This window comes from Sceloporus occidentalis, unplaced genomic scaffold, assembly GCF_023333645.1.
Source record: "Sceloporus occidentalis isolate IW3139 unplaced genomic scaffold, rSceOcc1.0.p SCAF_1, whole genome shotgun sequence".
NCBI lineage: Eukaryota > Metazoa > Chordata > Lepidosauria > Squamata > Phrynosomatidae > Sceloporus > Sceloporus occidentalis.
Genome location: NW_028316981.1, coordinates 186,988,717 through 187,003,998, shown reverse-complemented (window position 1 = coordinate 187,003,998; position 15,282 = coordinate 186,988,717). Strand labels below are relative to the sequence as shown.

General features: G+C 46.6%; 1 protein-coding gene across 3 annotated transcripts in view; it reads left to right on the top strand.

The window, feature by feature from the left end:
- The window catches only part of LOC149323084 (microtubule-associated serine/threonine-protein kinase 1-like), a 124,702-nt gene extending 109,650 nt beyond the window's left edge, over positions 1-15,052 (top strand). For 2 of the 3 annotated variants that reach the window (XM_089487078.1, XM_089487070.1), the window contains 8 exons: positions 191-354; positions 1,949-2,217; positions 4,591-4,794; positions 6,171-6,397; positions 6,597-6,719; positions 6,820-6,956; positions 7,992-8,179; positions 10,308-15,052. In XM_089487078.1, the coding sequence (XP_089343204.1) occupies positions 191-354; positions 1,949-2,217; positions 4,591-4,794; positions 6,171-6,397; positions 6,597-6,719; positions 6,820-6,956; positions 7,992-8,179; positions 10,308-11,413 (2,418 nt within the window). In that variant the 3' untranslated portion in view covers positions 11,414-15,052. The remainder of the gene's footprint in view (positions 1-190; positions 355-1,948; positions 2,218-4,590; positions 4,795-6,170; positions 6,398-6,596; positions 6,720-6,819; positions 6,957-7,991; positions 8,180-10,307) is intronic. The other variant, XM_089487083.1, reaches the window with a different exon arrangement.
- The last annotated feature ends 230 nt before the right edge of the window (positions 15,053-15,282 follow it).

Sequence of the window (15,282 nt, the reverse complement as noted above, 5' to 3'; positions counted from 1 at the left end):
ATGGTCCAATGGTTTGTTTAGGCTATTTGTTGTCTCGATGCAACTTGTCCCTCTGTATGCACGCGTGTGCGCACGCACACACACACACACACACACACACACACACACAGAGCAAGTGAATCTATCCATCTGGTATGTTTTGCTATCATTTCTCACAGCTCTGTGTTTTGTCCCCCCTCCCCACCCCCAGGTGTACAGCAGCATGGAGCACCTATCCCAGCATGAGCAGAAGACTCCCAACGTCACCAAGCGGGACCAGAGCAACAAGCACAAGGACGAGAAGCTAAGCAAAAGGGAAAGCCTGGGCAGTTTCACTCTTCGAGACAAGAGCTGGCGCACCAACTCCCCAGAAATGTGAGTCTCAGTGGCTATTTCTTTCTCAGACCTGCAGAGATCTTGGATTTAGGGGGTGGGAACAGGAGAGACTAGAGAGTTCTATTCTGCCTCTAATGACAGACCAATCCAGCAAATGGGCCATACAGAACTTTCTAGGATTCTAGCCCTGTCCTCTTCCCCCAGGTATTTGGAGCTGTCTGGTGTTAGTCAGCAGTGAACAAAAGGAATTTACCATAATATTCTTTCATATATCCTGAGGACTTAACCATAAAAACTAGAGCTCTACATGATGAGTAAAGATTGCTTAGTCCAGTGCTTCTCAGGATATGGGGGCCTGGCAGATTTATTTTTCTAATATGCCAAGGACCGCACCATATTACCATCGGCCCTTCTTATACACAGATTTTTAAATACATGAATTCAAGCATCTATGGTTTGAAAATGTTCAAAAAAATTATAAATTTCAAATATCAAACCCTGATTTTCCAATTTTTATAAGGCCCACCATTTTGTTATGTCATTATATTTAATGGGACTTGAGCATCCACGGATTTTGTTATCCATGGGGGATCTTGGAACCAACCCCCAGTGTATAACAAGGGTCCACTGTAGTATCCATTGGCTACAACTTTTTATTTCTTTCCTAGAAACTCAGCAGGGACTGGCAACCAATGGCTCATGGGCCAACACTGGCCCATTTACTACCCCTTTGAGTAGCACTGGTTTAGTCAATTCATCATCCATCTAATCAAAATAAATTGATTTAGCAATTACATTAAAGCATATTTTTGTAACATTATTGGAGTATCCTTTGCTGAGGTTTTATTGTGCAATTGCCCTGCCTCAAACACAGGATCTTGAGGCCATTTGTCACAGTTCTGTCACATATAGAAGTCCAACTGTAACATCTCTTGGCCCGACCTTCCACCCACCCACTCACTTTAACAGCCAGCAGCCAGATGAGGCAAAGGAGATCTGCAGATCAGGGTGCAAGGAGTATGACATTTCCAGTCCCCTCCTGCAAGCAAGCAAGGCTGTGATTAGGAACAGTGGCACAACCTTGCTGGATGGTTAGGGGGTTAGAAATGTAATCCTCTTTACACCCAGATTGGCAGATGAACAGACCTCCTTCACTCAGTGTGGCTGTTGGCTGTTACGATGGGTTTGGGGGGCATTTACAATCATGATAATAGTGTCATGATCATGACTACATAGTGTTACTGAATACAGAGCAGTTATGGATCTATAACTCTAGATTACAAATCTGTAACTGAAACACAGAATACCAGCCCATATCTTTTGGTCTTTAAAGAGAAAATTATTTTTCTAATTTTTCATTCCATTCTACAGCTTTCCATCTACTAGATGCAAAACAGTCTCAAAGGCAACCTGGAAAAATTCCTAAACTGTAGACCCAACATTTAAAATTCATGTTAACTTATTACATTTGGACAAATAAAAATATAGGGGTTGATGGCCTGATTGCAGCCCTAATAAAAACAAACTGAGTTCTAGCGAACTTCCATAGAGTCTTAGAGTTGGAAGGGATTCAGATGAAGCCCTGGATGGTATTTTCTGAAGTTTGGGGGGCTTGCTTATTTTTCTTTTTCAGGAAGCGTCTCTCTGCCTCAGAGTCTTCATACACGGAGAGTGATTCAAGCCCTCCACTGGGTGCACGCCGGCGCTTTTCTGCCCTGATGGACACCAACCGTTTTGCTGTGCCACTAGAAAGTGAGAATGAGACCCTTGGCAAGGGAACCATGAAGGCTCCCACAGAAAATGGGCCCATGGCACCCTCATCCCAGGCTGAAAGCAAGGAGACCAAAGAGGGAGCAACAGGAGAAACTGGACAGTGTCCCACCCCTGTGGAGACTGACATAGGTGAGCTGTAGGCTAGAGTGAGTCAGGATGGTCACCCACAGAAGGCCCTTGCTCTGGTAGGTTAAGTAAAGAAGCCACTATGGAAGATTTATCCACATTTTCCAGAAATGTCAATAATGGCCTAAACAGATTCTTGGTGCATCACTCTCTTTTTCCATCTGTTTCCCAGGAGAAAAATCCTCTCTCTGTCCAACTGCTTGCAAGGAGATATGTTTTAGGTCAGACAGACCACGTATCTTAGAGTAGGGAACAGTGCACATGAAACCTAGTAATTCAGTAGTGGGATTCAGTTAGTTCATTTCAGTATAAATCTCACTCCTAGGGTTGGCCTCTGGGGGATTTTGCAGTAGAAGTTGCTCAATAAATAAATAAATAAATAAATAAATAAATAAATAAATACGTAGTTGTTAGTTGTTGCAGAGGATCCAAATATTTGTTTCCCTAGAAAACATATCTGTTGGTGTGAAAACTGCATCTTTCCCTGCCTTCCACCATAGATACTACAGTGTGCCCTTGCTATCTGTAGAGATCCGTTGCCAATCCCTCCGCAGATAGTAAAAAAGCGGGACCTAAAGTCACATTCTTCTCAATTGCCGCTTCTCCCGCTTGCGCCACCGCATGCACGTGTGCCGATTGAGAGAGCAAGGGCTTGCCGTCCATGGAAGCTCAAACTGCAGATGACAAACCCATGCTTGGTGTGGGTGCACTGTATTTTTATTCTAGTGCTGTTTTAGCCTACTTAATGAGGCTGTGCACAAAAACGTTTCCTGGTGGATTGTAAGTCATGGGTCAGGTCTTACTCTGCCACCTGCTGCTATCAATGCCTGACACGATCCTCTTCCTGTCTCTGCCAATGTCATTTTGTAATGGTGAGGCTCCTTTTCAAAACAATGCCCCTTTCCTACAGCAGTACCCTACCATTTCATTGAACTTTAAGAAAACCCCTTTTTAAAAACTGCCCATCTGTCTGTATAGGTAGTTATCCATTATAATTTTCTTGGGGCAGGCCTGTGCATGTGCACCTCAGGAATACACACACACATACGGAAACCATTTGATTTATTTTACAGTTATCTGTACAAGAAAACTCCCCTTTCTCCATGCAGTATGTCAAGTTGGGATTATACATGCCTGGCACTAAGTTGCTGATGGTGTAATACAAGGTATAATATGATGAGTATATGCCTGGGAGGTATAATTTGGATTGAAAGCCTGAGACAGCAGTTAGCAAGTACCTCTATCCTTCCAACTTGAGCTGTTCACAGCCTGAATGTGACATGTCCACCTCTGACCATTGTGGCAGGTATTTGGGCTTTGGTTGCAGCTGGGCAGTCACCCATTTTCTTTCCAGCAGCTATCAGCCCAGTAAGTGTTCTGAGGATTACAAAAGCAAAATTACAGGACTTTCAAAAGAGTAGATGCTGCAGTTATTTCTGTTCTCAATTTGGAGTGTATAGGAAAATCTGCCAAGAGCTAGCATGCAGGCTGGAGCTATCCCATGTTGTCTGAGATGTTGTAGCTACAGGCATCTTCAAAATCCTAAAAATGCAAGAGTTGTGTCTAAAAACCCCAGCTGTTGAGGCAGAACTCTTGATAAATGCTTAGGATCAGGTGGAAAGATTCATCTGCTGCTGGTTCACAGAAAGACAACAATGGCCAGGTGCAACCCCCTTCTGATATTAGAGGTTTTACCAAGCATCTTTGGGACATGTTTTGAGGAGAAGTTGGGATCCCCTTGCATGGCATCCAAGTTATTTGCCATTTTTAATAAACAGTAATTTCTAAATTACTACAGCAGTCTTACAGCCCAAGACTCTGCTTAACGGCATGGCTTCACTCTGCAGCGTCTCACATTTTGCTCTGGCATTTTAATCTGATCGAGTTGGCAATCAAGAGGGGAGACAGCTTTGAAATTTACAGAAGCCAACAAGGGCAGTTTTGCAGCATTGCAATAGCAGGATCCAGTGTACTAAAAAGTCCTTACAGGTTTTTAAGGAGGACAGGTCATGATTTACTCATTCCTTTTCTCATTTTGATTTGGTGGTGACCACATTGGGGCTTGAGCCTAGGAGCCTGAACTTCACTGTAGCACTTTACTAGATGTTTTCCTCCTCTGGAATGACAAGGTACTTATGGGCAGAATTGCCCTGAATGATGGGGAGCTGAGAGGGGAATTCTATAGGCAGTGTTCCTGATGACATCCTCTGGGTTGTGGTGGTGGAGGTGGTGGTGGGTAGCCCTCCCTTCCCCCTGTGATGGTGTCCTTCTAGCCCCATAGCCACTGTTTGAAGGCAGGGGTGGGGTCCCCCTCCGGAGTGTGGTCCTGTGACATAGGGCTTGAGTCATCCTCCCTCTCTCTCCACTCCCCACTAGGCGATAAATCAAAAGCGGGTGAGCTACAGCCCCCAAAGGAGCTGGACCCATCAGCCCCCAAAGCTACCAATGACTTGGTGCTGCGTCGGGCCCGGCACCAACAGCTCTCAGGGGACTCCACGGCTGAGAAGCGCAGCTCCCGCACAGGGGGCAAGGTCATCAAATCTGCCTCAGCTACTGCGCTGTCCGTCATTATCCCCACAGGTACGGCCCTCCTCCTCTTGCCCCCCCTGCACCCACCCCACTCCCACCCTGAACACGCCACCCCCACATTTGCAGATGCATCACCAATCTCACAAGAATGTCTTCTCACATTGAACCGACCCCCACAGGCACACACCTTTTACTCTTGGCCCAGACACTGAATTTTCTCACACATACACTGTCCTGCCAACACCACCCTGTACCCTGCTATTATCCCATATCAGCCACACATTCTGCTCGTCCTTGCACAGAACTGCTGACCCTTCCATCAGGCCTGCTTCTGTGGGATGTCTCCTGATCAAGCCCATCCAACCCCTCAGCACAAGGGCCATTGTCCCCATGCTGGATAGGTGTCAACCCACCCTACTGAAGGTAACATTTTTCCCAGCAAAGTCCCTGGCCTGCCCTCCACCCTACACAGCAGATTTCTTCCTTGCTGTCCTGCATGCTATCCCTATCTCTTCCCTTAGTTGCTGGGCTGTGTGTATTCTGCAATAAAAAGAAGCCTGCCAAAATGAAAGTGGAATCCTGCAATCTGCAGTTTATGCAAATGAAAGAAATTTGCATGGCATTTTATTCACTGCATGATTTATATCTCCTAGCTTCTACTCTTCTGCATACTTTATGTTCCTTCTGTGACTCATGGGGGGGAGAGGCAAGCAAAGCTTCTCAAGACACAGAATCCCCCCATCCTACCTCCAGTGACCACTGGGAATCTCATTCAGTCATCCCTCTGAGATTTCAAAAGCCGTAGAATGTCAAAAATATATCTGCAGCCATGGGAGCTAGAAACTTCCTTTCCATTTTAAACACAATCTGAACTTCTCTGGAGCTGAATGTTGGCATGATGACATTCTGCAGCTTGTCATTGCACCATCACACAGCCCTTGTAGTTGCATCTCTCTAGCAGTACTCAATCCTGTGTGCTTAAGAAGAGAACAGGGACAGGGGAACAACTCAGGGACACTACTGCTGGGTAGCATTTTCCCTATCCAGCCAGAACAATACCCACTGGGTTTTATTTGGACCTCTAGAAGCAAATAGTGCTGCCCCACTACTCAACTGCCCTAATGTAGTGCACCCAAAGCTGTAGTCCTCCTATGTACACTAAAATTACTCCTCCCACCCACCACCCACCCAAATGGTCTAGTTTTTGTAGTATTCCCTTGCTGCTAACAGGTTGAGAAGTGATTGAAAATATCAGAGGTCTCAGCAAGGCTGGCTGCAGAAAACAATTATAGGCTAGAGCAAGGAGGCTGAGAGCTAGGACTCCATTCTGGAAGGCAGAAAGTGCTGGTTTGTGCTTGTCCCATGAAACTGGAGGGCTTCTCACTTACCCTTTCATTTTATCACTCTCTCTCCCCCTCTTTCTGCAGTGGAACAGCACAGCAGCCCATTGGCCAGTCCAATGTCCCCCCGTTCACTCTCATCCAACCCTTCATCCCGGGATTCCTCACCATCACGGGACTATTCTCCAGCTGTAACTATCCTCCGCTCACCCATTACTATCCAGCGTTCGGGGAAGAAGTACGGTTTTACATTGCGCGCCATCCGGGTGTACATGGGTGACAGTGATGTCTATAGCGTGCACCATATTGTCTGGGTAAGCATGGCTGCATGGTAGAAGGGCATATTGGGTGGGCTGACTTGGTAGTACACAATGGGAATGAGTCCCATAGGTACTTCATTTGCTTCAGCAAACAGGAGCCTATGGAAGCAGGCACTTGGAGGGCTATAGCTAAAACAGATATGATAGTTCTAAAATCTTTCTCTCTCTCTCTCTCTCTCTCCTATCCTGGCAGCATGTGGAGGAAGGAGGCCCAGCCCATGAGGCAGGCTTATGTGCTGGAGACCTCATCACCCACGTCAATGGAGAGCCAGTACATGGGCTGGTGCACACTGAGGTGGTGGAACTCATCCTGAAGGTAAGCAGGAAGTGGGGCAGGAAAGGATTGGAGTCTGATGGGACCCAGGCAAAATAGTGTCACTACTGTCCCACAGCTAGTTTTCTTCTCCCTCCCCTAGAGTGGAAACAAAGTGATGGTGACTACTACACCTTTTGAGAACACTTCCATCCGCATTGGACCAGCTCGCAAGAGCAGCTACAAGTCCAAGATGGCCAGGAGGAACAAACGGAGCACTACCAAGGAAGGCCAGGAGAGGTGAGCTATATGGAGAGGGGAACTGGGGAGGGGGAACAAAAACTCACATAATTTCAAAAAAATTCAAATTTTCGTCCAAACACTTGGACAAAAGAATAGAGGGTATGCATATTAGATTTGCAGGTAACACCAAATTAGTAGGAGTAGCTAATACCCCAGAGGAGATGATCAAAATTCAAAATGATCTTAATAGAGTAGAAAGCTGGGCCAAAACTAACAAAATGAATTTCATCAGGAAGAAATATAAGGTACTGCACTTATGAAATGCGTAGATACAAAATGGGGCACATGTGGCTTAAGAACAGTACATATGAAAGAGATCTATGAGTCCTAGTAGACCACAAGTTGAACATCAGTCAGCAGTGTGGTGCAGTAGCTAATGTGATTCTGTGCTGCATCAATAAAAGTATAGCGTCTAGATTAAGGGAAGTAATAGTGCCACTCTATTCTGCTTTGGTCAAGCTTCACCTGGAATACTGTGTCCAGTTCTGGGCACCACAATTTAAAAAGGATGTTGACAAGTTGGAGCATGTCCAAGGGAGGGTGACCAAAATGGTGAAGGATCTGGAAACCATGAAGCCCTATGAAGAGAGACTTAGGGAGCTGGGTATGTTTATCCTGGTGAAGAGACGATTAAGAGGTGACATGATAGCCCTGTTTAAGTATTTGAAGGGGTGTCATATTGAGCATGGAGCAAGCTTGTTTCCTGCTGCTCCAGAGAATAGGACCTGGAACAAGCTACAGGAAAAAAGGTTCTACATTATTAGAAGGAACCTCCTGATAGTAAGAGCTGTTCAACAATGAAACACACTACCTTGGAATGTGGTGAAATCTCCTCCTTTGGAGGTTATTAAACAGAGACTGGATGGCCATCTTTTGGGGATGCTTTGATTGTGAGTTCCTGCATGGCAGGGGAGTTGGACTGGATGGCCCTTGGGGTCTCTTCCAACTTTATGATTCAATGATTCTATGTGAACATAGTTTGCTGAATACAACTGGATCCTTAGGTAACCCTCTTCCTTTCTTCCTTGCCAGTAAGAAGCGCAGCTCCCTGTTCCGCAAGATCACTAAGCAGTCGAACCTGCTGCACACCAGCCGCAGCTTATCATCCCTGAACCGCTCACTCTCCTCCAGTGACAGCTTGCCTGGTTCACCCACCCATGGCTTGAGTGCCCGTTCACCCACTCAGAGCCTGCGCTCCACACCAGACTCTGCCTACCTAGGTAGGAGACCTGAATTTGGTGGAGGACAGGATGGCCATAGCGGGGACATTTATTTCTAAGCAGTCAGTCCTTGTGGGAAGGTTGAGCTAATTGTTTAGTATACTGGGAGTGCTTGATTCTTTTCCCATGGAGGGAGAACTAGGACTGAGCTGGAGATTAATAATAATAATAATAATGATAAATTTTATTTATGTTTTCCCGCTTCTCCCAGGTGGATCAAAGCGGGATTACAACCTGATAAAAATATACAAATCTCGTCAATAAAATACAATATGATACAGTTAAAACAATAAGCTTCATCAAAGCTAATTAGAGTAATTAAACTAATTCTATCTAGGAGGCTGTGGAATAGAGTTGTTCCAGTCTTAGTTGGTAGGATGGGATGGTATTTCTTAGATGAGGTCGAGTGGGTAGGCTCATTGGAAGAGAATTTTCTTGACTGCTCCCCTGAAAGCCTCCAAGGAGGCAGCCAGCCAGGTCTCCTGTGGGAGATTGTTCCACAATTTGGGAGCTATTGCATAGAAAGCTTGTTGGGAAGTTGACACCAGTTTGTTTTTTTGTATTTCCAGACGGTACTTCCCAGATATTCTGAGAGTACGGGGCAGATTGTGTAGTGAGAGGCGTTCCCGCAAGTTACTTGGGCCCAAGCCATATAGGGCTTTATAGGTAATAACCAACACCTTGTATTGTGCCCGGAAGCTGATTGGCAGCCAGTGGAGATCTTTTAAGATTGGTGTTATATGGTCAGACTTTGTCGACCGAGTAATTAATATGGCTGCTGCATTTTGAATCAGTTGAAGCTTCCAAACTTGGTACAAGGGTAGCCCCATGTAAAGCACATTACAGAAATATAAACGAGAGATTACCAGAGCATGTACCACTTGCTTCAAGGTCCTTTCAGTATAGGTAGGGACGCAGTTGGCATATCAACCGAAGTTGGTACCAAGCACTCCTGGCCATCGCATCTACCTGAGATGACAATTGTAGGGACAGGTCCAGGAGTACTCCCAAACTGCGAACTTCGTCCTGTAGGGGAAGTGTGACCCTGTCAAGGACAGAATGATAAATCTTCCCCGGACCTAGGGTACCTATCGCGAGTACCTCCGTTTTCTCTGGATTCAACCTGAGTTTGTTTTCCCTCATCCAGCCCATTACCGACCCAAGACAGGCTTCAGAGGAGAGATGCCATCCTTAGTCAATGCACCAGTCAGAGACATAGAAAAATAAATCTTGGTGTCATCAGCGTACTGATAACACCACGCCCCATGTCTCCGGATGATCTCACCCAGAAGCTTCATGTAAATGTTAAACAGGGATTAGCGTCTGGTTCTCACCAAGCTTGGACAGAGGTGGCATGAGAAGTGGGGAGTCTCTCCACGGGGTCCTGACAGCTCTTTAGTACTGCCTAGTGGGAACCCCAGTAGAGGAAACAGTGGCTTTGGAAAGGGTTTCCTAAGCCACTGAAAGCTACATACTGAGTATGATAATCACCTACAAGCCTTCCTGGTAGACTGTGAAGGATCATAGGATCAGCACTGGAGGCTCAGTTCTCATGGAAAGAGCTCTTTTGCGAAGGCTAAGCAATTTGGCATCTTGGGTTTGGGGTGGATTGTAAGGAATGGGTGGTGCAGGTCTGCTTTCTGTAGGTCAGATTTAAGAACCTAATGATAAATAACAATTCTGCTTCAGATCTAAAGTTTATCATCAACCTAGCAGTTTGTTTTCAACAGCATGGCCCCAGAATTATCCCAGGCAATATCTACAAGAAGAATAGGAAGGTACCTGGTTTATTTGAAGGCTGCCTAGGCCACTGTCCAATCAGGAGACTGGAGACAAGCAGCAGAGGATGCCTGTCCGCAAGCTCAACCTTCCTCATGTTTGCCTTTGGGAGATGCTGGCTGTGGGAGTTTTTGCAGTTCCACAGATCTGGAGGGAACTAGGCTGGGTAAAGCTGACTTAGAGCAGTAGAAAAGCACCCTGTCTTCACAGTGTGAGCAGCTCTAGTGAGTCTGAAGGAAGGGTGAGGGCCTGTGTCCCTCTCTAGATAGACTTCTGCTTGGGTCTCTGAGCAACAGAGGGGTTTTTCTTGATGTATCTTGAGCTGCCTGTTCCCTTTGTCCCTTCTTAGGTGCCTCTTCGCAAAGCAGTTCCCCAGCCTCCAGCACACCCAACTCACCAGCCACTTCATCCCACCACATGCGACCCAGTACGCTGCATGGCCTGTCTCCCAAACTACATCGCCAGTATCGCTCTGCTCGCTGCAAGTCAGCCGGAAACATCCCCCTCTCGCCCCTGGCACACACGCCTTCCCCCACACAGTCCTCACCACCGCCGTTGCCTGGGCACACTGTGGGCAGTTCCAACACCACACAGAGCTTCCCAGCTAAGCTCCACTCCTCGCCGCCTGTTGTGCGTCCCCGTCCAAAGAGCGCCGAGCCACCTCGCTCTCCACTCCTGAAGCGGGTACAGTCAGCTGAGAAACTTGGCTCCCCACTCAGCTCTGAGAAGAAGGTGGTGGTGAGGAAGCACAGCCTGGAGGTGGTGCACTCTGAATATCGCAAAGACTTCTATGGTGAGCCTGGTCTCCACAGCCTGGCCGAGTCAGATGGTGAGAGCCCCAGTGAATCGGGGACTCCCAAGCCACTGGCAACCCGGCGCCTGGGCCGGCAGGAATCCCCACTTAGCTTTGGGGTAGGAGATGGGGAAGCAAGTGCTGCTGAGACCAGTATCAAGACAAGGGCACAAGAAGCTCTGGCTGGGGACTGCCGACGGAGTCAAGCAGTGCAGACAGAGGAGGCTTTTGCAGGAGCAAATCGAGCCCTGGCGAAGGCGCTGAGCCCCGTTCAAGAGCACGAGCAAGGACGGAAAGGCAGTGGGGAGGCAGAGCTGGTCCCACAGGGGCCTGTCCCTATCGTGCTGGAGCCCAAGGAAAGCCAGGAACCCAGCACTCCAAGGAAGCCCACCTTAGAGCACCCCCAGGACAAGGCCGGCTCACCCAAGGAGAAATGGATCCTGGAAGTGGTGGAAGAGCACACCACTCTGGGAACCTGCGCCAAAACCCCCAGTTGCTTGTGCCCAGAAGGAACCAAGAATGGACTGAAGCGAGGTTCAACAGAAGCCAAGGGGAAACGGGCAAAAGAAGAGGTGCCTGTATTGGGGTCAGGGAGTAAGTGTGCAGGGGACACCCTTCGGCCCTCCCCACCTACACTGGAAAAAAAGGGGGCAGCACACTGAAGGTTTGCCTTTCTCACTGTACTAGCCACCAGGACCATAGTCCCAAAATGCCAACCCTGTCTTTGCCTTCCAGTCTCAGTGGTGGTGGCTGTGGCAGTGGCAGTGGCAGTGGCAGCAGCAGTGGAGGAGGTAGGGTTGCGAGGTCCCTACCCCACCAAAGCTGGAAGGATTGGTCCTTAAAGTTCCCTGTAAATATGAAGGGCAGAGGCAATGATATCTCCCCTGTCCCCTGGCAATCGTCCCTCTCCCACCTACAAATGGCATGTCCGGTGGTTAGGCCATGTAAAGTATCTATACATAACTCTCGCTATATATATTATATTATTTATATAAATATATATATACATATATATATATATATGAGCAAGACTACTCTATACATGAAAAGGTTAATACTGTGATCACACCCATCCAAAAATCTACTCCCCATGCTTCAGGTTACTCCTTGAAGTATGTTGGGGAGTTTTTAAGATGGGGGAATGGATGTGTAGAGGAAAAATTACTAAAACTGGAACACATATACCAAGTTAAGTTTGAATGCAGAAGATTTTGCTGAATTCACAAAGTGCAAAAAGCAAAAACCAATAAACCCCAGTTGTAATTCTTGTTGCATCTGGATCGTTGCATGCAAGTTTTGCATGCAAAAGGGGGTGTTCAGCTCTTCATGCAAATTTGTCATTGATCAATTGGGATCAGGATGTAGCAGTCCAGGGAGGTGACAGGTTAACTCTTGTGGCATTACCAGGCTGGTATCACAGCAGCTGCAAACAAACAAGCCCCACTTTTCACAACCAAACTCGGGCCACACCCTGCTTTGCTCATAGCAAATGTGGCAAGCAAGTTAATTTTTTTGTATTTAGTGAGATGAGGAGCAGAACACTTGAATTTGTTATTTTGTTTTTCTAATTGCATCCTTCAAGTGAGCCATTTAAACACTGGATAGAACTTTCCAGCAAAGTAAATTGCTCGTCTGTCAGTTCCCAGGATTGTAAACTTTTATTGGCTAAATCAGAGCTAAGCTGTGATAGTACTTCAAGGGGAGGAGGAGGGAGGAATTCTACCAGAGGCTGCCTTAAGAAATCAAGATGGATGTGGTCCTCGCAGGTGGGATACAATGAAAAGGGGAGATGGAGAGATCTGGCCCAAGGAACAACATGTCAAGCCCAGTCACAATGGGATTTGACTGGAGAGCTCCTCAGGGGGGTGCATGCTGTCTGAAGTAATGGAAGGATGATGCCATTTGGATTTTCCACTTCCGGCACCAAAATGCTTTCAGTTGGCCTTTGCACAGGTTTGCAAGCAGGCAGGTTTGATCTTTGGCACCCCCAATTAAAAGGAATCAGGTAGCAGATATGAGAAGTGTCCTTCTCTGAGACTGTGGAGATGTGCTCCCAGTAAAAGGTCTTTCACCGGATTAACAGTGTGGCCTGGTATAAGGCAGCTACCTAAGAGGGAAACTGGACCTTATGACATACGCATTTTTACAATCGGGTGTCTGTCAGGCACAACCCTATGCAGATTTGCAGTCTTTGTGAACAGGCTGTCCTTAGACTGTGATGTTGAATACTATTGAAAGACTTCATTGATGATTTTTAAAGGTAAAGGTTGCAATACTGCAGCCTGAACTCATGGTGGAACACAACCTGGAAGTGCATTGCAACTCCATTTTAGAGGAGAAAGCCATTTTCCAGAATCTTAGTTATTTTAAAAAAAAAATTCCCACTCCTTTTGTTTTGTTGTGTTTGGAGAGCTTGAAGGAGCCTGCCTAGACTATTCCATGGTCTCCCAGAAGAAGCCCAAGTAGAGCAGCTGTGAACAGGGACGTAGCATCAGACCTGCCACACAAGATGAGCCCCCCTTAGCCATTTGGTGTGTGCTTGATCTTTAATATGTGTAATTACTGTAACAGACTTTAGTCCACTTGCCTCTTGCACTTTGGTGGCTAGAACGTAGACCAGAAGGGAGGGTGAAAGCACACTTCATAGACAGCAGCCTGCAATAAAGAGGTGTCTATGGCAGATACAATATGGCTATCGCCATTGTCAGACAGTGGTTGAGTTGGCAGCATCTGCAGCTGATAGCTATTCTCTTCCAGCTATCACTTGATCAAAACACATAAGGCCTGCTGTGCTGCCAAGTCATGCTTTTGTGTCATTAGTCTTTGCAGACAGTGATGTCATGCATCATAGTGCTGCAAGTTGTCAAGATCACTGTGGTATCTAGATGTGCAGCCACGATCTTAGAGCAAGTCTACTGTTATTAGGCAGTTCAGTCCACTGTGCTGAGGTTGTTAGGTTTCGAAAGGCTGAGATTCCCAAATTCAGAGTAGAGCCTGGTGAACTGGGGAAGAGTAGGGCGCCTTCGGCTGCTCAATCTGCTTTTCAACCCTTGTCTAATTGTTACAAATATAGGGGAAGGATTTTTCCACTAGAGGTCCTGTTGAGCCTGAAAAATCTAAGAAAGGAGCTAAAATCTCAGAAATATTTGAGTGACATTGTTGTATCTATTATTATATATAGCTATGATTTTATTCATTTATATCCCACCTTTCTCCCATGGGACCATTGAACCCAGAGACTTGGTGACCCTACCACAAATGGTAAAATCACATCATATCCATTAGGGTTAAAGCAAATGTGGTCTTGATGGCAACATCTCAAAACAACAGATCCAGTTTTTGCTTGGCCCAGGCACCAGTCTCTCCTTCCTCACCAGTGCTTTCCCAACCAGTTGTCTCTGAAAGTAGAGGAACACTCTATGCAATCATTAGCTGATCGGTAAAGGATTTTTTCCCCTTTTCTTCCCCCCACCCTCCAAATTTCTTTTCTATTATCCTGCAACAACAGCCCTTGTTAACCCATCCATCATGATAAAACGTGCTTGTTTTCTTGAAGAGAGCTGGATCTTTGGCACTGGAATATAATACCATCCAAGGAGACCTCACAACCCTGGCCATTAGGGTCTTGAATCATCTTTACCTGCTGGCTTGAGTGCAAAATTGTGTTGTAAAGCACCCAGCAAACCCTGGTTTTGGGAAAGTGGGCTGTGATTGGCTTGGTGGGGCTCAAGCTGCATGGGCTGGGTTGGCCGGCCCATGTTCTTTCATTCTCTACAAACCTGAGATCTAGTTCAGTGGATAGGCATTGCATTTGCTGTAGGTGTGGCTTCAAAAGCAGCAAACGAGTGTTTTTGAGTGCCATAACTCCTAAACTGTGATGGGGCAGATGGACCTAGCGAACACGAGTTGGGAGAACATTTTATCTACAAGATTCCTTTTCTTCCCCAGTTTGGAGCCGGCAAAGGCCATAGTCACAACAGAAGTCACTTGGAAAGCAGGAGGAAAGCCCCAGTCACTGCAAGCTCTCGCCCAAGTCTGCGTACCTTGCAAAGGAGAGTGTTATACAAGTATTCTGACATGCATGAGTGCTTGGTGAAACTCCCCATATTCCTGTCATTTCAATGAAGGTATCGCCCACTTCCCACCACACACACATAAAAGAAGTGGGCAGCCACATAATCTCTTTGCAGAGTTGTCTTCTGGGCCATCCAATCTGTCTCCTGATCTTATTAAGGTAGACACATTGTCATGTTAATAAACCAACCTGTACAGCATCTGTGGTGTTCACCTTCTCTAATTGCAAGCGTATGGAATTGGGAGGGAATGGGTGTGTGGTAAACTGGTTGGGGATGAGGATATCCCTACTGTCTTTTCTCCAAAGGTCCAGAGAGGTAAGCAAGGCCACTGAAGATATGATTTGGAATGAGGTACCATCACCCCCTGGTTGAGGTTGTGGCACCTAACGCAAATAGAGTTGCTTCAGCTTGGGCATAACCACAGGCCACAGCAGCCAGGGTTTCCCTAGGTCCGA